Source organism: Mauremys mutica, chromosome 9 (genome assembly GCF_020497125.1).
Source record: "Mauremys mutica isolate MM-2020 ecotype Southern chromosome 9, ASM2049712v1, whole genome shotgun sequence".
Classification (NCBI taxonomy): domain Eukaryota; kingdom Metazoa; phylum Chordata; order Testudines; family Geoemydidae; genus Mauremys; species Mauremys mutica.
In genome coordinates, this window is record NC_059080.1 from 70,930,719 (window position 1) to 70,958,308 (window position 27,590).

At 39.1% G+C, this 27,590-nt stretch overlaps 1 protein-coding gene across 8 annotated transcripts in view; it reads left to right on the plus strand.

The window, feature by feature from the left end:
- AGFG1 (ArfGAP with FG repeats 1) overlaps positions 1–27,173 on the plus strand; it is a 73,585-nt gene extending 46,412 nt beyond the window's left edge. For 2 of the 8 annotated variants that reach the window (XM_045031465.1, XM_045031460.1), the window contains exons 4-14: positions 103–265; positions 2,708–2,864; positions 12,518–12,637; positions 13,315–13,386; positions 14,526–14,735; positions 16,821–17,004; positions 17,803–17,882; positions 18,233–18,325; positions 22,477–22,635; positions 24,026–24,117; positions 26,981–27,173. In XM_045031465.1, coding sequence (XP_044887400.1) covers positions 103–265; positions 2,708–2,864; positions 12,518–12,637; positions 13,315–13,386; positions 14,526–14,735; positions 16,821–17,004; positions 17,803–17,882; positions 18,233–18,325; positions 22,477–22,635; positions 24,026–24,117; positions 26,981–27,040 — 1,390 coding nt within the window. In that variant the 3' untranslated portion in view covers positions 27,041–27,173. The remainder of the gene's footprint in view (positions 1–102; positions 266–2,707; positions 2,865–12,517; positions 12,638–13,314; positions 13,387–14,525; positions 14,736–16,820; positions 17,005–17,802; positions 17,883–18,232; positions 18,326–22,476; positions 22,636–24,025; positions 24,118–26,980) is intronic. The other 6 variants (XM_045031464.1, XM_045031461.1, XM_045031463.1 and 3 more) reach the window with 6 other exon arrangements.
- Positions 27,174–27,590: the final 417 nt, after the last annotated feature.

Here is a 27,590-nt window from a genome sequence, read left to right on the forward strand (position 1 = left end):
GACCTCAGAGCAATAACTTTTGATCCCTGTGCTACCATTATAATGGATGTTGGAACAAAACTTATGTTAAATATTAAATAATTTAACTCTTATTCAACTTAGGTATGTTCCTCCAGAACAAGCTAAGGTTGTGGCATCAGTCCATGCATCTATATCAGGGTCCTCTGCTAGTAGTACAAGCAGCACACCTGAGGTGAAACCGCTTAAATCTCTCTTGGGAGAATCTGCACCAGCACTGCACTTAAATAAAGGCACACCTAGCCAAGTGAGTGAGTAATGGCTAAGAGTTCATTGGTATGGGATTATGGGCATTTTGTGAATTGAACAAGATTTTACAAAATACTGAAAATTGTGGCATTAGTGGGTTACTCCTATTACAATAAAACTGTACTTAATAGCTCACATGCTCTGTTGGTTTTATGGAATGCGAATAGGGGACTGACAGTAAAATCTAGAAACTGAGTTCTGTGGTGGATTGACTTTGAATGCTTCAGACTAAAAATGCTAGCCTCTGCCCTGTGTAATAATGATTAATAGACTGGTATTTTTGGTGCTATTTAATAAAACTAAGATGTTTTTGTTTTGTAACAGGCTTTTGGCTAAACATCTTATGTACCCACAACATACGGTAAAAGCTGTTTTTATCTGGCACTTCACCAACCAGAAAGCTTTATAAACAGCATTTCTGATCTTCTTTGAAATTACGGTTTATAGTCCGGTTGGCGCAGGACCAGCAAGGGGTTGGGGTGTGGGAGAGGGCTTGATCTGTAGACCGCTCACCTCAGGTGGCTCCTCGCAAATGGTGACCTGTCTTGGCTGCTCCTAGGCGGAGATGCGGCAGGCAGCTCGGTGCACTACCTCCGCCCACAGGTGTCACCCCCGCAGCTCCTATTGGCCACGGTTCCCAGCCAGAGCTTCCTGCTGCACTTCTGCCTAGGAGCAGCCAGGACACATCATTGCTTGTGGGGAGCTGCCCGAGGTGATTGGTCTGCGGATCTGGCACTGTCACCCGCTTCCCAAGCTGCTGCCCCGAGCCCCCTCCCGCACCCAAACTCCCTCCCAGAGCCTGCGCTCTGCACCTCCTCCCGCTCCCCAAACTCACTCACTCCTGTCCTTAACAGGCATTTTTCACTTACTGGCACCCTCCCTATTCCCCCAACACACTGGATAAAACTGTAGTTGGGTTGGGTCATCCTCTTCCCTTGCATCCTTGTTGGAATTTAAAAAAACACATCACTGCCTCCTTTGAAGCCCTCTGTTACAACTGCCATCTTTTTATTGAAGGGAGGCATGGACAGGACTTCTTTCTTAGCCAGTCAGTGTTACTGCTTTTAGAAGTAAAACCATGGCTTTTCAACAACTTGAGATTTGCCGCATCTCTTCATTCCACCCCCAAATTTGGGCCATTGTGACAAAATTAACTATAAATTAGATTTTTTTATATAAATTGTCTTCCCTGTAGTAGGAGCAAATATTTGTCAGTCCATTGTACTATAACTTCAACATCCCTTCCTTAGAAGCAGTTCAGGGGACAGTGAAGCTACCTTAATTAACTTATGTTTCTCTCTATATATGGTCATGAATACTGTGCTGTATGTTACAAGTGTGTTTTGTTGCATTCTTGTCAAATGACTTTTGGCTGTCTGTCTAGCTCATCCATAATGGTACATGATAGGCTGGAGGGAAAAAATATATATTATTTTTCAAATATATGATATAATTAGTCTGTATAATGCTAACACACAGGAGGGTAAAGCTAAGGTTAAATGTTTAGAATTTCCTGACTCTTGAGTTTTTAATCATGCAGCCTTAATGTTCTGTTGAGGAATTCTGCAAGAAATGTAACTTTCTTTTTCTTCCAGAAAAAAATAAAATAAAAATGGGGATTCAATGAGAAGAAGGAGCTTCAGTCTACATGGCTCTGAAGCTCTGCTGGGCTTAAAAAATAATTGCAAATACTACATACAGGTTCCATAATCTGGAGCCATTTGTTTAGATACCTCTAATTTTCCTGTTTTACATGCATCTTAGTCAGGGGTGGCTCCAGGCACCAGCACGCCAAGCGCGTGCTTGGGGCGGCAAGCCGCGGGGGGCGCTCTGCCGGTCGCCGCAAGAGCGGCAAGCAGGCTGCCTTTGGCGGCATGCCTGTGGAGGGTCTGCTGGTCCCGCGGCTTCAGCGGACCTCCCGCAGGCTGCGGCCGAATTCGCAGGACCATGGACCTCCCGCAGGCAAGCCGCCGAAGGCAGCCTGCCCCCCGTGCGTGGGGCGGCAAAATGCCTAGAGCCGCCCCTGATCTTAGTCTCTGGAAGTCTGCTGTTTAACTCCTATGGTGCACTTAAGCAGGACAACCTGAAGACTCACGCTAAGCCCAGGGAGCTTGGGGGGAATATGCTCTTGCACACCTTAGAGAGGGTAGGAGGAGGAGGTTGAGGAAAGAGTCTCCTTTGTACCACAACTTAAACTAAAAGCTCTAGATTAAATTATCAAATTTTAACAAGTTCATTGCATGTTTGTTTTACGTAATTGTGGTCTGAATTCTAAAGTTATGAAACTCGATATGGCTTGCTAACAATGCTCCGGGGCAAAAAAACAGTTCAAAACTAGTACCAGAAATAGCTTTTTCGGTCTGTGTCCTTTAGCTTTTTGTAAAGCTTGGTTAAATATTGGCTTTCCTGTTTGTTTAGCTAATTCAAATGTTGTTTGTAGTCCCCTGTTATCGTTAGGTCTCAAGGACAGCAGCAGCAGGAAAAGAAGCAATTTGACCTCCTCAGTGACCTTGGCTCAGATATCTTTGCTGCTCCTGCTCCTCAGTCAACTGCTACAGCAAATTTTGCTAACTTTGCACATTTTAACAGTCATACAGGTAAGAGTTCTGTGTAGACACTCCCTCCTAATTAAATGTATAGAAAACTCCTCAGGTTTCTATTCTTTATGGCTTATAAATATGGATTATCTTCTGAATTAATAAAAGGAAAATTTATATTTCTGTGCCTTGAACATTGTTATATCAGTTGTTAAGATTTAGCTTATGACAAGTTGGAAATCAAGTTTAATAAAGCAAGTATTTTAAAGTTTTAAAACTTACACTCTGCATTTCCTTTGCAAAAGCAGTATGGGAAACAGAAGAGAATAGCTATAAAATATAGCATAATAGTACTATTCAACATGGATCACATAAATATTGATCTGTACCTGACACAAATTATGTCTGGTCACTTTGTCACTCTGCTTTAATTATGTTTTCCTCGAGTTGCTTGTTTATAAAGCAAATATTTGACTAGAAGGCAGTGTTGGTGGCAAGAGAGGAGAAGGTGAGTAAAGTAGTGGGGATGGGCAGAGGTTATGCAAGATGTCATTTCTTCCCTCTGAAAAAGTTGGCAAGATACTTTATGGAGAGGGAGTGAAAAATAGTGAACAGACAACTGGTGTGGGGGTCAGTGAAGGGGAAGAAGCAATGCTGTCTCACTGAGTATGACAGAACTGAAGGAAGAGAGAACAAACTTGTAGTGGAGGAAGTCCATGTGGCTGGGAGTAGTGTGGGAGCAGGAGCAAAAGGAAACTGTTTTTGAGCAAAGATCAGGGGTAGATGTGGTAGGACAGACTTTTAAATATTTAGAATGGCTGTCGGTAAACAGGCCTGAATATTACAGAGGGGGGGAAAAAAAAGACCTCAATCCATATAACTTTATCCTAAAGAATAATGGCCACTAAGTTGATTCTGAAGAACACCAATAGTTATAAGTCAGCAGCTTATAGATATTGAGTAGTGTGTTTCCACTAACTTTCTGTGTGACCGTGAGCAAGTACCAGGGCTGGCTCCAGGGTTTTTGCTGCCCCAAGCACCAAAAAGGAAAAGGAGGGAGGTGGGGAGCCGCGATCATGATCTGCAGTTCTGCCACCGCCGCTTCAGTCTTCAGTGGCAATTTGGCGGCTGGTCCTTCGCGCCGAGAGGGAGTGAGGGACCTGCCACCGAATTGCTGCCAAAGACCCAGACCCCTCACCGTTGGCTGCCCCAAGCAGCTGCTTGCTGGGCTGGTGCCTGGAGCCGGCTCTGGCAAGTACCTACCCTTTGACCTTGTCTACTTTTAGATTATGAACTCTTCAGATTAGGTAATGTTTACTAAAATGTTTAGTACCTAAGGCAATGGAGCCCCTATCTTGGTTGGCGTCTCTGGGTTCTACTATAATATTGCTAATACTGAGGAGAAATGCTGCTCGTGAAAAATCTGTGTTCATCTGGAGTGTTGTCATCACCATTGGCATTAAATTACAAAGTTGAAAAATCATGGGTGCACAGTTCTGGTGAATTGAATAAGGTATTCATCACCAGTTTAAATTTAAAAAAATTTATAAATGTTTTTAACTGTTTTCAGGCATTATATTTGAAAGATAATGTGAGTGACCAATTGAATTCAGTAGAATTAAACATGAATAGTTGTAGCATATTTTATAAAGTATGCATAAAACAAAGGCTTTCATGTAAATCAGTTTCTTGGAATGTATTTAAATTGGAATGATGTTGATTGACCAATTGCAAATTTTAATCCAAAAATTTACATGCTTATTTGCCAGCATTACATAAAACAAAGTTTCACTCCAAAGGCATCTGTATGAAAAACTTCTTAAGTATCCAAAGATCCAGCCTAATCAAACCACATTTGTATCAGATTACTCTGTACTTGAATTCCTTTTTTTTTTTAATGGACCTCAGGAACTGTAAGCCTCTTTTTAGGCAAGCTGTTCGTTTTTTCCTTGTATGTTTGATAAATCTAATATAGCATAAACCATTGTCAGTTATCTCTTTTCAGGACTGTCCTACTACTTTATATAGGATTGAACAGGTACAAAGGAATATACATCTTTCAAGAAGAAAGACTAAAATTTTTAATGAAGCCAGCTATATTTAGATTGAAATGATTGCTTTAAGTTGTGAATGGGATGAGTACCTGAATACATATCACTGGTGTCCTTTTCTGCAGTAAGGTACTCTCACTCCCCTGAGATAGTGAATTGAGGAAAACAGTCCCACAGAATTTAGAACTTTATCAGGGCTGATACTTTTTACCTCTTAGAAACACACTAAATTGTGAACACCAACCTTGCAAGCACCATTCATTAATAAGGACATTTCATATGCATTAAACTGTTTTCAGTGATCCAGCTCATAAGTCACATGGCTGAAGCCCTTCTGTTCTACTCCTATCAATGTTCTAGTGCCTTTTTTTCCCCCTCATGAACTTGTGTTCTGATAGACCAGGGTTCTACACTTTGGCTGCAGTAACCCCCTGTGAAGCTGGTTCTGAAGTTACAGACTCATCTTTGTGGTCCAAAGGAAGGAGTTGTTGAACTCACGTATGCATACAACAGCAAACTCTTAAAAGGTTTATAAAATATAATTGGGAATCATTGCACACAAAATTTAAGATGGACACAAACATCTTATAGTAAAAGGTACATGGGCAGGTGGTTGGCTACAAAGATTGTTGCAGTAAAAGATAGAGGGCTTGGATGTATATGGGTCAGTAGTTCTTGCTTTGGCTGTGTACTGGTGCTGGTCCATGATGCCTATTTTGGTGATATGGTAGTGGTTCTGCCTCCTTTACAGCTTCTCCTACAGGAGACTGAATATTTTTTTCTTTGGAATGTATAGTCTGGCCCCCTATAGAAACTACTTCTGAGGGGCAGCAAGATTAACAGCCTCTCTTATAAACTGTTGCAGCCACAAGGGAGTGGGTGAATTTATTAGCCATCAGGAAAAAACTGTTGTAATAAGGTACTTCTGCGTTGGTTGGGTAGAATGTGGAGACAGTGAGAACACTCTGTGGGAGGGTTGAGTGCCTGTTGCTGTACTGTTGTAATGCCTGGTAACTGCACAAGAATGCAGCTTCTGATATACTCCATCTTGTGGAGTTCCTAATGTGCCAAGTAGTACATGGGAACTTGGGCAGAGGGATTATGGAGAAGAGTAGGGAAAAAGAAACTAGTTCAACCTATTGGACATGTGAATTGGGGAAGGAAAACAATTTCAGTAGAAATTTAACTGAAAATGTGAAAGTTCAGAGTACTACAGTTTTTTCTTCAAGTGATTGCACTTATCCATTCCACTCCTGGTGTCTGTGTACCCAGGGCCTGGCAGTAGGAAACTTTTTTTTTCCTTGAGCTTAGTTTAGTAGTTAGTGTAGTTAGTATAGTTAGGTTTTTTTTAATCTGAAAATTTACATGCTGATTGGCATGTCTTTTAATGGTGTTAAAAATATATATATTTTTTATTATGGTTGGTTTTTTCCCCCTGTTTCGGGGTTCAGATGCTGCCACTGAGGCATGCTCTGGTCTCCGGGCTTCAAGCCGTGTACTTCTTGCTCAGGGCCTGCCAGCAAGCGACCCGCACAATAGTTGTCTGAAGTGCCTGGGGAAAGTACACATTAAAGACTTGTCTGGAATTCAAGAAGGATAAAGTGGCTAGGCTGAAATTCCTGCTGAGGGAGGCGGCACTCAGGCCACTATCAGAGCCGTCTTGGTCTGACTGCTGAATGCTGCAGTTTCAGTGAGAAGTGCGCCACCTGCGTTATCGGAGTTCCAGCACCGATTTCTCTCACCCCTGACAAGAAAGAAGTATTTCTGTGAACACTGTTCAGGACTTGCCATTTGAGGGTCCTTCTCTGTTTTCAGACAAGACAGATAGCAAGCTTCATGGACTTAAGAACTCAAGCCACCTTAAGCTCCTAAGATTTGTATTCACCTGCCCCAGTCAGAAAGAACGATCAGCCTCAGCAGATGCACCATTTTTCTGTTCCAGCTCTTTGATAGTATCTGTCAAAAAAGAATTCATGGGATTATAGGTACAGGCTTCTTCCTCCTGCTGCTTTGGCTCCAGTTCCAGGTATCTCAAAGGGTGTGGGAAGTGCTAGTCATTTCTCCATCTCTCCAGACCCAAATTCCATCCCCTTTGCAAATCATCTGTACCTCTTCCTCAGTGCTTGGTCCTGAATTGCTTTGGACCAGTGTTTCTCTAGCACTGTGGAGATGGGATATACTCAACGGTTTGTTTCTACCCCTCCCCTCTCATGCCTCTTCAGAGACCACTCTCAAGAGGTTGGGGGTAATAGAAGAGATTCCACATCCTCTCAAAGGGAAGGGGTTTTAGTTCCACGGTTTTCCAATCCCAGAGGTGAAGGGGGCAGGTTTAAGGCCAATTGTAGACCTGCGTCAACTCAATAAGTTCTAAAAAAAAGATAGCTTCTGTTATCCCTTCGTTGGATCCTAGGGATTGGTATGCTGCCTTCGACTTACAAGATGCCTACTTCCATGTGGCAATCAATCAAGCTCCCAGGAAGTATCTCCGATTTCTGGTAAATCAAAAATATTATTGTCATGCTGTCTGGAGTGGTTCACGTCCATGAGTGCCAGCCTCAGGTCAAACTGTCAAAAAGTACCAGAGATCTCAACAGAGAGCACGCTGGTAGCCAGTCCTGTAGTTGATTTCTTCATGGGTGGAAGTTTACTAAGATTTTATTTTTTTGGTCCTACAGTGGCCCAGTTAGACTTGATAGTCCTTTTCCTGCCTAGGTCCACAACTTCAGAGCAGGCATTTTTACAATTATAAAGCAAAACTTTCATATTACCTGATAGCATGGGATACAGACATTACAAGTAAGAATGTGTGCAGCAACTTACCAGCATTTTATAGAGTCTAAACACAGTCTTACAAGTCTAGCACCTATCTTGAGCAATACTAACACACGTGAGCCGGTCTGTTTTCCAGCTATGAATTTTTCAGTGTAGGAGTCAGCTGAGCAGATTTGGTAAGAGCTAGCACCTCATTTACCAGTGTCACAATTATCGATTCACTGTACTACCATTTGGCCTATTAGCAGCTCTCAGGATCTTTACAACAGTTATGTCAGTAGTAGCTGCATTCATTAGAAGATTGGGAGTTGAAAGTAGGGGTAAATCTGGATGACAGGCTTATCAAGGGTCTGTCTCAACTTCTGGTACAGCGCAGTGTGTGCCTGATCCAGTCAATGTTCAATGCTGTGAGACTGCTAGTCAATGCAGAGAAGTCTCTCCTCTCCCTGGTCTAGAGGATAGTTTATAGGAATCATGCTGGACTTTATTCCAGACAATTCAATCAAAAGGTAAGAAACATCACCCAGTCACAACAGCACAAAACTCCTGGGGCATATGGCCTCCTGCCTGTATGTAGTTCAATATGCCAAACTGCACTCCAGAATTCCTCAAAGAAGGTTGGCATCCATCTACTCACTGAGCCTCCATCAGCTAGACTTGGTGATGAGAATGTCTTATGTTCTTGCCTCCCTCGATTGGTGGACAGGTTCAGCCAATATATGTGTAGGTGTTCCATTTGCCTGCCTTCAGCTGATGCTAATGCTAGTGATGGATATGTCTACCTGGGATGGGGAATCCATCTGGGTTCTCTGCAGACTCAGGATCTCTGGTCCTCAAAAGAATTAGCTTTTAGCTCTGCCACTGATGCATAAAATTATCAGACTGTAGTGCCAGATGTTTCTCACACATCAAGGGAAAGAGTCTGTTAGTCCTTACAGACAACACAGCGGTAATGTTCTGTCTCAAGCAGGGAGGAGCCAACTGTTTTCCACTCCATCAAAAGGCAGCTCTGCTCTGGGAGCTCTGCACTGCTAGCTTGATAGATCTAAAGCTGCTTATTTTGGGGGGTCCAAAATGATCTAGCAGACCACCTGATCAGTTTGCTTATGAGACTGAGTGGTCTCTTCATCCAGATGCATCTTCCATTGGTGGGGTTTCTCCAAGTAGACCTATTTGTGACAAGGATCAACTAAGTGTTAGCAGGTCAGCTCCCTACTAGATTGCAGCCCAGGTTCCCTGGCAGACACCACTTTTGCTGCTGTGGTCAGGCAGGCCCCTTTACACTTTTCCCCCAGTCCCACTCATTCATAGGGTATTACTAAAGATAAGATGTGACCAAGCCAGAGTCATACCCAGCTTGAGCCCACGAACACTGGTTCTCCACTCTCTTGGCAGTGTCAGTGAAACCTCCAGTCTCACTTCCACTAAACTGAGACCTAATCTCTCAAGGTCATGGGTGCCTACTCCAACTGCATGGATGCTAAGGTGCTAGATATTAGAGAGTGATCTCGCTTGAAAGAGGTTCAGGAGGTCCTTTGTAGAAAGTTTTTTCTACAAGAGCTACTTAGCTCTCTTAAGTGGAGGCATTTTTCCATTTGTTCTTGCCAGTGTGGGGTATCGCTGTCCTGTTCTTTGGTTCAATGTATTCTGGACTAATTATTGCACCAGAAACACCAAGGTTTGGCTATTAGTTCAATCAGAGTACATCTGGCAGCTATTTTAGCATTCCACCCTAAAGAAGATAATCACTATTTTCTCTAATGACATGTGTACAAGGTTTTTGAAGGGCCTAACAAGTTGTGTCCTCAGGTACAAGATGGTATTTCCCCATGGGAGCTAAACTTGGTGTTTGTATAGTCTTATGGGTCTGGCATTTGAACCTTTGGCTACTTGCTCTCTGCTGCCTCTGCCAGTGAAGATGAATAGCTCAGTGGTTTGAGCATTGGCCTGCTAAACCCAGGGTTGAGTTCAATCCTTGAGGGGGCCACTTAGGGATTTGGGGCAAAAATCAATACTTGGTCCTGCTAGTGAAGGTAGGGGGCTGGACTTTCGAGGTCCCTTCCAGTTCTAGGAGATAAGTATAGCTCCAATAATTATATTATTATATTCAGTGGCCATCACTTTGGCCAAATGGGTAGGAGAACTATGTGCCTTAACGTCTGGGCCTCCCTATATAATAATCTTTAAGGACATGGTTTATTTGCATTCCCAGCCCAGGTTCATTCCAAAAGTGGTGTGTTTTTCCATATCAACCAGTCCATTTGTTTTCCTGCATTCTTCTAGAAGCCACATTCAAACAGGGAAAGAGGAGCGTTTACATATCTTGGACATCAGAAGAGCTCTCATATTCTATTTGCATAGGACCAGGCATTTCCATAAGTCCTACCAACTATTTGTAGTGGTGAGAGACAGAATAAAAGGACAGTCTCTGTTCAAAGAATCTTTTCTTGGATTGACTCTTATATACGCATGTGCTATGACCTGGCTAATGTCACCCCACTGATCAGTCACAGCTCATTTGACAAGATCAGTGTGCTTCAATGGTGTTTCTGCCACAGTTTCTGGTTGTAGATGTTTGTAGAGTGGCAACTTCCTCCTCAGTCCACACATTTGACTCCCATTTATGCTGTTGCTCAAAACTCCAGAGACAAGGCTAAAGTTGGATGAGGAATTCTCCAATCTTTATTTAAATAGATTCCAACTCCACCTCTTGGTGACTCTCAAGCCGCAAAAACAAGAGTGGAATGCTCATGTGCAGTCATTCAAGGAAGAAAAAACTGTTGCTAACCTTTTTCTGTAACTGTTGTTCTTAGAGATACATTGCACATGTCCATTCCATGATCCGCCCTTCTGCCCCACTATATTGGAGTTCAAGCCAGAAGGAACTGAGTGGGGCTAGCAGTGGTTCTTCCCTTTTATACTTTCATGCAGTGGGGTGTGGCAGCAATGGGTGCTCAAGCCACTGAACGGATACTGCTGAGGGAAAAAGTTTCCAACGGCCGTGCACGGACACCAAGAGTGGAATGGACATGAACAACGCATCTCAAAGGAAAACAGTTACTAAACAAGTTTAGTAACAGTATTTTTCTTTCAAGGAAGCTGTGGGAATGCATCACAAAATTCTTGTCAGGAGGGGTGACAGACATTCTTTTCAGAAGAAGTCCATGCTGCGAAAAATGTCATGAGTGTTTGATAACTGTAGTTTTCTATTTACATACAATTTCTCTTCAGTTTTTAAATATGCAGTGTAGATGTTTGTTATATAATTCTTATACTTTGTAAGAAAACTTTTTTCATAGCCAGAATTGTCACAACAATTGTACTTTAGGCATCAGCATTTCTATTATAGCTTATTGTTTCCTGGGGTTTATAACTTCGTTGTAAATACTTACTCCAGGCACATTGAAAGCACTGACCCTATAATACTACTGTACCTCCAACGAATCCATTCCCAATTCTGTTATGCCAATGGAAAATCCCATCATATTGATGGGTTTTAGATCAACAACAATAATAATAATAAAAAAAGTAGGTCGTTTTAAAATAGATAGATAGATTCCCCTCTATTCATTATTGCTTGCATAGTGTAGCATGTAAATAGTGGCTAGAATTTTCAAAGGGGCCAATGAGTTGGACACTCAGTTTATATTGACTTTCATTGGTAATTGAGCCAGACTTCCTCAGCCACTATCTTATCTCAGTTACCTGCAATGTCATGACACAAAGGGAAGAATTGAGGGCAGAGCGAGTGTCAATTCTAAATTTCCTTCCTTTGCAGGTTCTCTTTTCACTCCTAATGTTGATTTGGGTGTGCAATTTTTGTTAATGGTCCAATATTCTCAATATCTGGATCTAGGGGCAAAAAAACCTTTTTAAAAGGCCAAATCAATAAAAATGCTGTTCTGCAAAAGAAGGCATCTTTAGTATTTACTGGTTTGGCTTCGTGTTCTGTTATGTGATTTATTTTTTTTTAAATTGCATTTTAATTACATAGTGCTTTGAATGCTTTGACAGGTTGAATGACTTCTAAACAGTATGTATCCAAAACAAACTAAGTAGTGACAAATGAAATTCCCTCTAACAATGTTGTACTTCATACATAAAGGCTTGACATTTTGAAATGCTGTAAAAATACATCTTAGAAGTTCACATTTCCAAACCAGACTTGTAGGAGTCGAATAGCCTACCAGACGGATTGGCATTTCACTGGAAAATCTTGTTTGACTCTTTTACCAGTTACAAATTTGGTGTTCTGTCTTCAGAGCTTTCTGTGTTAGTATTGTAGGTTTAAAATGAATCTCACACTGTGTATGTCTACACTGCAATCAAAAGCATGATTACAGCTAGCATGGGCATGCCTACTCAAATGGTAATCTAGCTTTTCTAGCGTATTTAAAAATAGCAGTGAAGCAGCATAGTATTGGCTTCATCTCAAACCTTACAAGTATTCCTAGCCCATGCTAAAGCTTGTGCTGCTGCCATGCTAGTTAGATTAAAGCTAACCTGGGTGTGTTACCGTTCGCTGCAATTACAGTTTTGATTACAGTGCCAATTTACCTTTTATTGAGGTCTTGCAGTTACTATGGGTAATGGCATATCACTCATGCTTTAACAGAAATGAACTATGGAAAAACGAGTGGGGAATTTGATACAGACCTATGAAGGCAAATATGAAAGGCTTAAAATAATTTTTGAAGATTAATTTAACTCGTAGGACATGTATTATACTTTAGATAAGAATGTGATGCTTCATTTATAAAAAAGAGAAAAATCGTGCTTGAGGTAGGACATCACACTCAGACCAACATAACCATAACTTACTTCAGTTAATACATATGTGTTTTTGTTTTTCATGTCCATTAACATGTTTTGTTCCTTTACAATTTACAGCACAGAACTCTGCAAATGCAGGTTTTGCAAACTTTGATGCATTTGGACAGTCTAGTGGTTCGAGTAATTTTGGAGGTTTCCCCACAGCAAGTCAGTCTCCTTTTCAGCCCCAAAATACAGGTAGACTACTAGCATTTCTGATTAATTTTTAATACAAAATAGTCCAGACCTACAAGTGAGAAAGTACTTCAGTTTACTTCCTGCACATGCCTGCTTTAACATAATCATAATCTGAAGCTCTGGGGAAACCTGAAATGAATGCCTGTTTCTGTTTGGTTATTTGGTATGGGTTTTTTGTTTTGTTTTTTACTGTTTTCTGGCACTTTTGGGAAGTCTCCTGATTTGACGTTGCTTATAATTAGCCCTACACATGAAATATTTGTAAGCTTACTGAATGTAACTCTATTGGTACTTCTGAATATCAGATCACATTTATCTAAAGGAGATTACATCTGTGATTTCCATCTTCCAAGAGAAGATTCAGTGAAGATGGATAAGTGCAGACCAGAGTAGTACAATTATTGAATGTATTTACCACACAGATGCATGTTAGGCACTCAGTTATCAGAAGATTTCATGTGTAAGGTCTATTGCTAAATTCTTATTTTGCTTTTCTTGTTAATTTGATCATACTTTAAAACTTTTGCTTGGGCTGGCAGTTGCTGTTTGTCTAATCTTTGGCTGACTTCTTTTCCTTTTTTCCTTTTGAATGTGGTATCATTTAAACTTTCTTTTTTTAATTTTTTTTCTCCCTTTTGTTAACTTTAATCCCCCTCACACAATTTCTGGCTATCCAGCGTTCAGAACGCTTTCATCTAGCTGCAGTTTTGGTGAATTTACTTCAGCTTTCCCTCTCCAGGCTGTACACAGTAAGTTTCATTGAGTAGAAAACTTAGTTTATTTTGTTTTATATGCCATTGTGTTTTGTTTTAGTTCCACCCTTACATATATTTTCACCAGTCTTTGCTTATGTCTGTGCTTGCATTTAAAATTATCAAATTGCTAATGGTTTATTAATAGTTAATATGGGCTGAGCACTCAACCAGGTGTACATGCGTGTACACACATGTGCTTGCACACGCACACACCCCTTTTTCTATTCAACTAAAATGTAAATCTGACTTGCACATATTAACAGAATCCTCTGTCTACAGTGACAATCTGGAAACTAATAAATTAATACCTTTTTAGAGATTTAAACATAAAATTTGTTGCACACATTAAAAAGCTGGAGCTTTCAAACTGTTTCCTGTATTTCAGATCAGCAGAGTGTTTATATAAATCCTAATAGATTGATTCATTTACGTTAGTATACTTAATGTGTATCCTAGGAAGAAATTTTTTTTTCCTTGAAAGGAGGGCTCTCAAATCCCTTCTGTTCTTTTCCTTTATCTCCCCTCCCAAAGGCTGTGTTGTCTGTCTGGGTGCAGCCATGACATCTGGTAGTAAAGGACTTAGTTAGTCTCTCTGAACCTTGGCCTAGTATCCCATTGTGCTACCTCTGGACTTTCAGGCTAACCTTTTTTTGCCTGCACTGGTTACTGATGTCTGAAATAGTCAAGCATATTGTACCATTGAGGAAAATAAAGCAACTCCTATTTACGTCACTGAATTCTTGCAGCAGGAAAAACTGTATTTTGGATTTATAAAATTAAAGCTAATTTAACTCAATTTTTTTCTAGCTAAATATATGTGGTGTTTGAGTTGACTTAATGATGTTGCACTGAAACATAGTTTTGTGAGAGCTAATTACGGTGTGTGCAAGCTATTGAACTTTCAGAGTTTTCTTCAGATGTAGAAGTTTACAGATATAAATGTGCTCATTCTGATGATTCAAGATTAATTTTAAGTGTTAGAGGGGTTTTAGCTAGCCGGTGGGGAAAAAAGACAAAAGAGGTGTCACTGCCTGGTGTAACCACCAAGAGGTGGGATGATATTGCCACCAAGAGCATTTGGAGAGACTTTCTTATGCCTTTAAAGTATCCATGTTTAACTTATTTTGTTACAGGTGGAAGTGCTGGATCAATGAATGCTAACTTTGCTCACTTTGATAACTTCCCCAAATCCTCCAGTGCTGATTTTGGAGCCTTCAATGCTTCTCAGAGCAACACAACGGCAGCTGCTGCCAGTAAAGTTGCAGTGAATAAACCGAATCTCCAGTCAGCAGACAAATATGCAGCTCTTGCTAATTTAGATAATATCTTCAGCACAGGGCAAGGTATTAAGTTTTTTTCTTTGACCTGTTATCCTTCATTTTTATTCCTTATGAGGATGGCTGTGCCTGTCAAAATGGTAACCAACCATGTTAAGCATGCTTTAAATTCTCTTCGAAAAATTCTAATTAACTTCACATTTGCACATTTTAAACTCCTACATTGCTGTGCTGCTTCTTGTAACAAAGCAAATGCTTTAATCTATGCAGTCATTTGCAAAATAGCACTTATCAAAAATATCATGCTTTTTGTATGAGCCGATCACTCAAAAGTTTTTTCATTTTGGCAACAAAATGGTTTGTTAGTGATGAGTATTCTAGTAGTACATCATTCAGGTTTCTGTATATTGCTGGAGTGGGCGACTTTATTCATTCAATCACACCAGTTGCGGTCTAAGATAATTTTTAACTTTACAATCAAAAGCCACCATGATAGCTTCTTTAGATATTCATCTAACGTAAAGCTTGGTTAGTCTTGCTCTCTTAAAGGAGATTAAAACTGCTAGTGTTTAATGGGTTGGTTTTGTATGCACACTAAGTTAACCATATATTGAATAAGGACGGTAACTTAAACTCCAATGAAATTCATGTTGGATTCAGTCCAGCATACTACAATGGTAAATATGTCATTTATATCAGCTCCTAAGCAAAACTGATACAGTATATGGCTTTGTTAATATTCTTTCCCTTAAAGTTGTATGGTCTTGAGGAGGGCAGTGGGTGACTGACTCTTAGGATGAGCCATTATTGTAATTGTGGAGTAGACACTGGCTACTCCATAACTAAGTCTGCAGTGAAGTTTTGTTTAAAGCTGAAGCTTGCACCTACTCTAACAAACATTGCTGTTATATGTGTGTTCAACACAAATATACAACAGGACTATGAGGTGCACAATCAAGAGTCGTCAGTGTTGTTTGTATCTCCATTGATCTGGCAATGTTTATGGAGGGATAAGATGTTCAAAAATACCGTACTTTTAATCACAAGTTGTCCCTTTTTTTTATTGCTCCTGCATGCTTTGGTGCATATTTGCTAGACAGACTACGTTAGCTTAGTAAAACTTACTTACGGGTATCACGAGGTGACACACGACTCTTGTTCTTACATTTTACCTACAAAAAATCCTTAAATTACTCTTTTTTGTCAACTTTTTTTGTTCATATTCTTCCATATTCCAAAAAGTAGGTGTTGTTACTCAGTGCACCTATACACTGTTGCACACTTCCAGTTTTTGTTGAATGTTTAGACTTTTTGATTACAAAATGCCATACACGGGTGCTTGTAAAATAATCTCTGGAGTTTTTCTCTCAGTGGAAATCTGCTGAGAACAGGTATCCTTGGAAACAAGACAATTCTATACTGTTACCTATCATTTTGTTCTCCTGAATTTGATACACTGGATCTGTATTATTTATTTAGCATCTTTTCAGGATTTGGAGTGTAGTTACCCTCTTAGGGCATAAATGAAAATTAGCCACCATTTGGAAGATATGACATGGCTTTTCTGACACCGCATGACTCATGAATTCAGTCTTTAGTGGGAAGTACCGTACATGAGGTTTGGGAATACTCCCCAGCATATGGTTAGGAGTCACAAGAACCTGGAAGTGTAAGTTTCTGCAGGATTATACTTTGAGGTAATAGTTGAGTCCATCATTCTGTAACTTAATTGTTAGATTTCTTATGCCTCGTTGCTTACTAAACGTACAAAAATTTCAGTCTCCATCTAAATTTCAAAGCTGTACTCTAAGGATGAGTCACGCACAACAAGGTTAAAACAAATCCATCTTTCTAACTGGAGCAAGAGAGCAGTGTACTTCACTTAATAATGCGGTGTGTGGAAACTAGGAAGCTGGTTTTGGAGCTATAGACTCATTGAAGCATGGTACTGTGTGCTTATAAAGATAGAGATTGGGAGCCATAGTTTATTAGCCCTGTATTAGGGCAGCATTAAGTCTTATTGTTTAATTTTAGTCTTAAATGATGGAAGAACAGTTAATTAACATTTTCTGTTAGTATGGAGAAGATTATAGGGAAAACATGGTTTTAGAAGTGTCATTTTAAATTTCAATATGGTATCTTCTTTTCTAGGTGGTAGTGAGCAAGGAAGTGGCTTCGGCACTGTAGTTACAGCACCATCAGGTCCTGCTGTGTCAGCCCCAAGTCAGCCCAGTGCATCTTCAGACAAGTATGCAGCTCTAGCAGAATTAGACAGTGTGTTCAGCTCCACAGCAACCTCTAGTAATGCATATACTTCCACCAGTAATGTTAGCAGGTACTTTTTCTTGTTAGAAGTTAAAGTAATTAGCCCTAAAGCAACTGTATTTATAGGCAGAAAAATAGCCATATGGTAGTGTTGATAAAGTTTTTAAAAAACCTGCTTGTATTCAACAGTTCTTCTTCTTTGTTCAGGTCACGATTTAAAAATTGTAGGGAAATAATTCTGGAAAGGAGTTAGTTGGGTGTTGACTTCAGTGTCCTTACTAAAACTGCATCTTTTCTTAACGGTAGTTGTGGTTGTACTGCCCACTAGAGGTTGTAAAATGAAACTGAAGCAAGTGTTTATCAGTGAAACGCTTTTACACCTTCCTAGACAACACACACGAAATTCTGTTGGAGGATAACAATCCTCCATATGGATTACATGCATATTTAAGCGTATAGCCTCATGATTGGTTTTGAAAAGTGAGACATTTGCAATGTACATGTCTTTTAATTTTGTTTTTTAATTAATTAAAAGCAAGCACCTGTAGTAACTTTTTTGCTTGGAAATGCAAATTTCCCTAAAGCTTTTGCTTGGCAGCCTATGCCTATTTCTTTGTTATTCTCCTCATTGTCCATACTTTTACACTTTGCCACTGGCGGACAGGATTTGCCATTGCTCAGCGCTAATGTATTTAGCCTTTGACCTTGGTATCAAGAATTCAATTCCTGGCACTAATGGATTATATAGCATTTTCAGATCTGTGCATAAATATTCCTTTTCTACTTTGCTTTTATCTGCCAAAATTAATCATAGATGCTAATTGTTAAAGGAGCAACACTGACTTCACTGAATGTGAATTATTTACAGCAATGCTTTTGGAACAGTACCAGTGGCTGCTACTGCACAGACACAGCCTGCGTCTTCGAGTGTGCCTGCTTCATTTGGAGGTATATTAAAATATTCCTAATGTTTATACAGACTGTAAGCAAACATATTACTAAATTTTAGTTCAGTGTCCCATTGTATAGTAGTACTAATGACTTCATTGTCATTAGAAATGATGACCTACACTGTTTCCAGTGCAGGCAATATGATGTAAGTAGTCTAAAATATCAGTGGTGTTTGTGTTTTTAATATAAAATATATCCTGTAGTATCCAACACAGAAAAGGTATGGAAAAAACCTCTTATGTAAAGTTATTTCTGACTGTATTTGACTTTGTGAAGGATGTGTAGAACAAATGTAAATCAACACGTGTTTTGTTTTTTTTTTAAATTAATTGTTCTTAATCTTTCAGCAACACCTTCCACAAATCCATTTGTGGCTGCCCCTGTCGCTCCAGTGGCACCTTCAACAAACCCCTTCCAGACCAATAGCAGAGGAGCAACAGGTTAGAAAAATAAAATTGCACTGTACAGTTTTATATGCTATGCAAGAGCATACATTTTTAGTTTCAAAACTTCATTATACACTTCTACCACAAAATAACGCTGTCCTTGGGAGCTAAAAAATCTTACTGTGTTATAGGTAAAACCATGTTATATCGAACTTGCTTTGATCCGCTGGAGTGCGCAGCCCTCCCTCCCTCCCTGGAGCGCTGCTTTACCATGTTATATCTGAATTTGTGTTATATCAGGTTGCGTTATATTGGGGTAGAGGTGTATTTGTAGTTTCATAACTTTATTTTTTAGCAAGTGACTGAAAATAGGTCATGCACAAGTTAATGTAAAATTCTGCACTCTGTTTTTAAGTAAAAGAGCGCAATATTTAAATAAGACATATAGCCAAATTGTCACCGTTGTTTAAGTTGAGATGACATTTCATTTTTACCTTTTCAAAACATTCCCCAAGCCTCCAGGCAGCCTGCCTAGTGAGGAGCCTGGAAGTTCTGGGAGTCCCAGCTGTGGGGCAGATACCTGGAGGGCTGTTCCAGTGCCACAGACTCTGGAAGCCATTGAAACCAGAGCTTCTAAGAGCTGTGAACTTGGCTCCTGGCTCCCCATCAGACAGGCTGCTAAAGAGCCAGGAACCAGGACTGCAAAGGAGCCTGGTAGGTGACTGGCAGGAAACCAGGCTACGTAGGTTTTTTTTTTTAAATGCCTAGCTTCCATCTCTATTGTCATGGTCTCATGGAACATTTCAGTTTCAGTGATTTGCCATTTTTGGGTGTAAGAATGTTCCATTTGAAATTTTTCCAATCAGCTCTAGTAATTATATTCTGTCTCTAAATTCTCCCTCCAATTTTAATTGGCTACAGCATTGACCTGTTGTATTGTTTTAAATCTGCTGTGTACTACTTGTTGCTGTTACATGCTAGGTGTGATTGTGTTAGTGTTGGCTGTAACAATTTATAGAGTTTGAAAAGCACTTTCGGGTACTCAGCAATGAAAGGCAGTATCTGTAGGGCCCCGTAGCTCCAGCTTAGCTGCAGAATATAAATTCTGTTGCACTTGGAAATTCTGCAGCAGTTTCATTTAGAATAAAAATATTAAAAATTAATAATGCAATCAGTACAGTAGGCCCTATGATGTTAGTTTTTATACTAAACTATCCACCATGGAAGGCAGAGTGGGATTGAGATACGAACACTCGTTGGATATTTAAGTATTTGAAAGAGTTTACTGTGACACTTGCACTGTCGCTGTCAAAATTTATAGCCCATTTAAATAAATGGAGCAATTCTAGCTTTTGTCATTCTTTGCACCCTCAAAGACAAACCCCACATCCATTCACATTTTCAGGTTTTTCCTTACCTACCATTAGGGTGAGAAATCCTTTTAAATGATAGCTTGAATTAATGGAGCACAGTTCTGAAACCGGAAGTGAATTCTGCAGAATCCATGGGGCCATGACTCCATATGTAAAATAGTTTAATTTATAAATTGAAAAATCAGCTTAATGTTCTTTCTTACAATACAATGCTCCTGGTTTAGACTCTACTACTAGTATAATATTTTATTCTGTGCTTAATTCTTTATCTGTAGTGCTGAATTTTAGGATTAGCCCCATGTGGCAACGGTGGCTATTCTGCCATTTAATAGACTCTCTGCTGTTCGATTAAAATCTTTGGTATGCAACTAAAATTCTCTCCTTTATTTAATGCCATCCCAGTATTACGATCTGTACCACTTTGGACTATCTTTAAAAACTTCTGTCATTCTTTTGTATCCTTAAAAAATTATAGCTTTAAAGAGGCTGTTGGCATTACCTTCAGAAGGTCTCCGCCAGATAGTGACCTAGGATATGCCTACACTGCCTGCAGCTTGAACTATGTGGATGTGAGTTGCGCATCCCCTGTATGGATACTGCAGATGTGAACTAGAAGGCTCCTAGTTTACATTTAATATAATCCTGTTTGAAGAGGATTATATTATATGAAGTAGTAACTTTTCAGTTCACATCCACACACTGAGTTACAGTTCAGCGCTTTGTGCACTGCTATTCGCTCCCCCCTTAGGCTGAACTACAGGGCCGTGTAGACAAACCCCAAGTGTGAAGGTTGGGTTTTTTAGATTATCCCTTTAAAACAAATTCTGTTCAACCACTTCTGTGTTCCCTTACTTCCGAAAACATGCTGTCCTTTGAAAAAGTGTTTGGGCATCAACAAGTTTTACTGTACTTCAGTTAAGTATTTGATAGGATATTGTAATTAATATTTCTTGTCTCATAAGTTCCTTTCTGCAAACTTGATAAGTGTAATAAGTTTGCTTATAATTTAGCTTTATGCTATATTTGCATCTTGCGTGCAGTATAAATGGGTTTGGTATAAACTTTATAGTGTATTTTAGAAAAAAGCCTTTGACTTTAGCATAATTATTTCAGGTAACACCTATAATTTACCAATTGGTCTGCAGTACACTTGTAAATGCCAAGTTTAGTTGTTAGAAAATTTGTACAGGTTTTAGAAAAAGCTCTTTTAATCACTGCACTTTTAATCACTGCACTGCACAAATAGTTGTATAAAAATGACTGTTCAGAAATATATAAATAATTTGACATTGGTCTTTTTGTGGCTTTCCATAAGGCCTCTCGGGAGCAATGCACTCTCACGTATTTCCTCAGGCTCATTTTGGTAGGTGGCCACATTTGATATCTGAGTTCCGTGTGGCTAATTGTCTACTTGCTTGTGAAAGCTTATTGCCAGCTTCCTGGTTCTCTGCATGTAAATTTTGAGTAGGCTGTTTTTCCATATTTTAAAATGGAGTGAGCATGGATATGAGGCACTGGGGAAAAAATTGTCTTTTGTCTTAGTATAATTTTTTATTTGCATCAAGCAATTAAGTAAGTATTGCTTACCTCCATGGTCACGTTAGTAGACGCTGACAACTTATTTGAGTAAATTCTTTGGCGCTTGCTTGTAGTAAGTTTGACACCTTTTGGATATCCCAAACCATTGCACAATTTGTCACAGTGTGTTTGGGTTTGCTGTTTTGTCAAGTCGTTCATTATTAAATAGCCTCTTCTGTTGATGGTACATTGTGAAAGTAATGTCAGTGCATTCTTTGTATGTACTGTAACAATTATCTGTTTAATTTATATCCCATACTTGTCTTATTCCGTTTTAATAGTTATTTAAATATATACACTCTCACCATTCCTTTTCTGACAATAGTTTACCTTTCAGTTAATCTGATGTGTTGATTTGGAATTACATTTATGCAAATTTTATACCAAAGAAAGTCAAATTAAAATTTGTAACATTTTAAAAGAATGGTTACACTTAATGCTGAATTAGAGCAAAAATTCTGCAGAAATGCCTAACATTTATGTTCATACCAAAAAGCTTTGTGTGCTGTTTAATATTAATCACAGTAAACCCCAAAGGATTTAATAATGGTTTTGTTGCTAGTCATACTGTGCTGCTCTTAATCAACATTTCTCTGAAGACATGCCTGGGGTGCATAAATACCGCAGGTTTGTTCTACCTGGAATGTTCAGTAACAGTGAGGCAGATGAGATTTTTTTTTTTTTTTTAAAGCATTACCTCAATCTTAAACTAAGGAATTTTTTATACGAGTCTGTGCATGGTAGGAAGTTATTTTAAAAGAACACTGAAGATTAATTTTACAACTTTCTCATTGTTTATAATTTCCAAGGTGAAACTATAAACTGAAATTTTTTCAGACCTAACCTTTTCTTCCGTTAAACATACATGCTGTTTTTTTGGTGTTGCCTGTAAGTACTGGCCTCCACATTAATTCTACCAGAAATAACTTTTGGAAGCACTTGAGTAGAAGTAAAACATGGAAACGAATTCCATGGATTTTACAGATACTAATATAATCAGAAAAGTTGGACCTAGCCAACTTGACAGTGTTCTTCTTGCAATTTAGTTTTATTTTTTTATCTCGCATGTATTTTATTTAATTTCTAGTGAGCAAATTAATTTAGTGTTACTGGAAGCTGAGACTAACCCACCCACTGGCAATTGGGTGGGTATTAGGAAGCTAGTAAGATTCTTCTTAGAGTGGCATTGTAGTAAATTTTGTATAAGAAATTACTTGTAAATTAAAAGTAATTGAATGTTACTTCCCTTGCCAGCGGCAACATTTGGCACAGCATCCATGAGCATGCCTGCAGGATTTGGAACTCCTGCATCCTACAGTCTTCCTACTAGCTTCAGTGGCAATTTCCAGCAGCCTGCCTTCCCAACCCAGGGAGCTTTCCCACAACAGACTGCTTTTGCTCAGCAACCAAATGGTAAGTTCATACATACCAAAAATCTTGGTTAAGCAAGTAGGACTATGTAAAGGAAATTTCTTGCATGTAAAGAGTATATCTTAATTTTTGTGTCAGTTGTGGTATGTTGCTACTAGCAAAAAACTGACTATGAAATACCCCTAACTACCTTTTAGCAATCCAATATGATACTTAACTTCTAGTGTACATTTTCCTTATCTTGGATCTTTTGGGATGATCTTGCAACTGTATATAATTGCATGATTAAAGAACTTGGTTTCTGCATGGTCTTTTATGGCATGGTATAATCTTTGTCAAATTTCTCCAATTTTATTGCTATAACTATGATCCCTATCTTTGAAACAAAATGATAGTGAGACTTTTTAGTTGGATTTTTTTTTACTGAAACTTTTGTGCAGGGAAGGAGACTGTTTGTTTTTCACTCCTGTATGTGTCTGGAAACTATTATAACAATTTCCTCAAACCTTAAAAAGGGGAGAGGGCTAGAGAGAATCAAAGAAAATAGCCTACATTATTTTTTTATGAATTTTTACATGCAGGAAAAGGTCCAAAAAGAAAACTCTGCACTGGAATATAGTCAGGAAGGAATGACTTTGGAACCTTTAGAAATAACCACCCAACTCTTGCTTCCTTTTTTCAGTAACACAAAAGTAGCCACTTTGTTTTTCCTATTCTTTAACATTTTATATTAACACTGATTAATGCACTTGTAACTGTAACTAATATTATAAAGCTGTATCTCTAGTATTATTGGTTCAATAATATTTGTTGGTATTAGCTTTAGGGAGGCAGAGTATGTGGATTCTGAACACTTAAAAAGATGCTGTAATTTACTGTGCTACTGTACTGTTACCTTGTACGAAATGTGTAGTAGAAAATCACAGTGATTTGGCCTGATTTCTTCCTGGAAAACCATTAATAGGCCTGGCTTATAGCTAGGCTTGGAAGGATTAGGTTTTTACTGGTAAATGTTGATAAATATTGATCTCACTGTGTGTACACAAACTGAACAGAGATTTAATCAACACTCTGATTACGTTAAATTGATTAGAAACTTACTAGAGTGTCATGGACTAGAACAACATTGGAGCATTTTGGCTTAGAAACAGTCACGGGAATTCTTCTAAAAACATGTTTTCATAGGAATTGAAAGAAAATTCATAGATTTTTAAAATTTGTTTTGAAGTTTTGCATAAATGTATATTTAGAGAGGCTAAATTATGGACCGGATTTGACCCAGTCCTGCTGCCTTGATGGACAAATTACCAATGCACTAAAAGGTTTAACCTGCGTCACTGTGGTGGGAGTGGGCTTATAGGGAATAGTCTTCTGCCTTTAAAGGCTTGGACACCAATATGAAGCTACTTCTAACATCTTTTATCTTGACAAGGTGCAGGTTTTGCTGCATTTGGACAGGCAAAGCCTGTAGTAACCCCCTTTGGACAAGTTGCTGCTGTTGGAGTAGCTAGTAATCCTTTTATGGTAAGTGAGAATTATTACACAGTAATAGTAAATCTTACAGGTCCAAAAAGAGATACGCATGCAGCTTGATTTTGTTTTAACTTAGAGAAGGCAGCATGTGATCTCCTAGATGCAATTCAGTATTCAGATGACATGACATTGATAAGTCTGTTCAAAATCAGACTGGGTATTTATGTACAATGATCTTATTGGGGTGTGCAGTAACACCTCGCTTAATGTTGTAGTTATGTTCCTGAAAAATGCTACTTTAAGCGAAACAGCAATGGTGATTGTGAAGCTTGGTTGAGGTGGTGGAGTCAGAGGGTGGAAGAGGGTGGGCTATTTCTCGGGGAATGCCCTACTGCTAAATGATGAACTAGCACTCAGTTGAGCCCTCAAGGGTTAACACGTTGTTAATATAGCCTCCTATTCTGCAAGGCAGCAGGAATGGAGGGAGGAGTCACAGCATGGCAAAGAGAGAGACACCCTGTGTGTGAGAGAGATGTGCATTTCCCCTTTAAGTACGCTGACCCCACTCTAAGTACATTGTCTTTTTAAGTAGATCAGCAAGTTGAGACAGCAGCTGCTGCCAGCAAGCTCCCTCTTTCCTGAGCCCTGTCGTGTCCCCCTTGCTCTATGGAGATGGGGTACAGGAACGGTAGGAGGGGGACACCCTGACATTAGCACCACTCTTTCCCTTCCCACCCCATGCAAAGCAAGCAGGAAGCTCCTGGGAGCAGCTCCAAGGCAGAGGGCAGGAGCAGCACATGGCAGTGGGGGGAGGGACAGCGGAACTGTCCGGCAATTGATAGCCTGCTGTGTGGTTGCCGCACAGGAAACTTAGGAAAGTGGGGAGCTGATGGGGGTGGGGGGGGCTGCCAGTCCACCCTGGTTCCAAGCCCCCACCAGCTAGCTCCAACGAGCTGCTATTTCGGCAAGCAGTTGACAAAGCGGGTGGCTGCCAAACAACGTTATAAGGGAGCATTGCACAACTTTAAATGAGCATGTTCTCGAATTGATCAGCAATGTAACAATGAAACAACGTTAACCGGGAGGACGTTAAGTGAGGAGTTACTATATTTTAGAATAAACCACCAAAAAGCACAACAATACATAAAGTATTAAGTACGGCTGTCAATTAATTGCAGTTAACTCATGTGAGTAACTCAAAAAATTAACTACAATTAAAAAAAATTAATCATGATGATTTGCACTGTTAAACAATAGAATACCAATTGAAATTTATTACGTATTTTTGGATGTTTTTCTACATTTTCAAATATATTTATTTCTATTACAACGCAGAATACAAAGTGTACAGTGTTCACTTTATATTATTTTTATTACAAATATTTGCACTGTAAAAATGATAAAAGAAATAGTATTTTTCAGTTCACCTCATCTCTTTATCATGAAAGTGTAACTTACAAATGTTTGATTTTTTTTTTTGGTTACATAACTGCACTCTAAAACAAAACAATGTAAAACCTTAGAGCCTACAAGTCTACTGAGTCCTACTTCTTGTTCAGCCAATTGCTAAGACAAACAAGTTTGTTGACATTTACAGGAGATAAAGCTGACTGCTTCTTATTTACAATGTTACCTGAAAGTGAGAACAGGCATTCACATGGCACTTTTTTAGCCGGCATTGCAAGGTATTTACGTGCCAGATATGCCAAACATTCATATGCCCCTTCATGCTTTGGCCACCATTCCAGAGGACATGCTGCTGAAGCTTGTTAATTAAATTTGTGACTGAACTCCTTGGGGGAGAATTGTATGTCTCCTGTTCTGTTTTACCCACATTTTGCCATATATTTCATGTTATAGTAGTCTTGGATGATGACCAGCACATGTTCGTTTTAAGAACGCTTTCACAGCAGATTTGACTAAACGCAAAGAAGAAACCAATGTGAGATTTCTAAAAATAGCTACAGCACTCAAACCAAGGTTTAAGAATCTGAAGTCCCTTCCAAAATCTGAGATTGACGAGGTGTGGAGAATGTTTTCAGAAGTCTTTAAAAGAGCAACACTCCAATGCAGAAACTACAGAACCTGAACCAGCAAAGAAGAAAATCAACCTTCTGCTGGTGGCATCTGACTCAGATGATGAAAATGAACATGTGTCAGTCTGCACTGCTTTGGATAGTTAACGAGCAGAACTCATCATCAGCATGGAAGCATGTATTCTGGAATGGTGGTTGAAGCATGAAGGGACATATGACTCTTCAGTGCATCTGGCACGTGAATATCTTGCGATGCCAGCTACAACCGTGCCGTGTGAATGCCTGTTCTCATTTTCAGGTAACATTGTAAACAAGGCGTGGGCAGCATTACCTCCTGCAAATTGTAACCAAACTTATTTGTCTGAGCAATTGGCTGAAGTAGGACTGAAGGTTCTAAAGTTTTATATTGTTTTGTTTTTGAGTGCAGTTACCTTTTGTACATAATTCTACATTTGTAAGTTCAACTTTCATTATAAAGAGATTGCACTACAGTACTTGTATTAGGTGAATTGAAAAATACTGTTTTTTACAGTGCAAATATTTGTAATAAAAAATTAAGTGAGCACTGTACAGTTTGCATTCTCTGTTGTAATTGAAATCAATATATTTGAGAATGTGGAGAACATCTGCAAATATTTAAATAATGGTATTCTATTATTGTTTAACAGTGTGATTAATCGCAATTTATTTTTTTTAATCGCTTGACATCCCTAGTATTAAGCTGTAACATAAAAAGGAAATCTTTATTACCAAGGTGGCAACAGGCTTTTGTTTGGTTTTTTTATCCCATCCAGATACAGTACTTGTTTTAGGGTTTGCCATGTGCAAAAACAGTTTGTACATTTGATTTATTTATTTTGCCTTTCTCTGTTTTTCAGGCTGGTGCACCAACAGGACAGTTTCCAACAGGAAGCTCATCAACCAATCCTTTCTTATAGCCTTACAGACACTTTACCCAAAAGAACTCTTATTTGGTCACATAACATCTCTGCGCCTCTTGCACTGTTGTCTTGTTTCACTGATCTTAGCTTTAAACACAAGAGAAGTCTTTAATAAAAAAAAACAAACCTGCATTGTGTATTAAAACCACCAGATAATATGTGCAAAACGGAGGGCTGTGGTAACATCCTTAATCTGTGAATTGGCAGGAGAAAAGTAGCGGTATCATGTATATTAAAATTGGCTAATAAGTAATTGCAGATACCACATTCATTATGCTGCAGTACTGTACATATTTTTTCTTAGAAAATAGCTATTTGTGCATATCAGTATTTGTAACTTTAACACATTATGTGAAAAATGTTATTGGGGAAATAGATCAGCCACTTTGAGGTGCTGTTGTATCTCTTGGAATGAATTACTTACCATCATTTTAACCATTGCTGTTGGAAGTCATGAAGTCAAATTGGAGGTTTTGTTCATTCTCCAAAATGTTTTCCATTCCAAAAGAGCTCTTCTATTTATACATGCCTACATTCTCTCTAATGT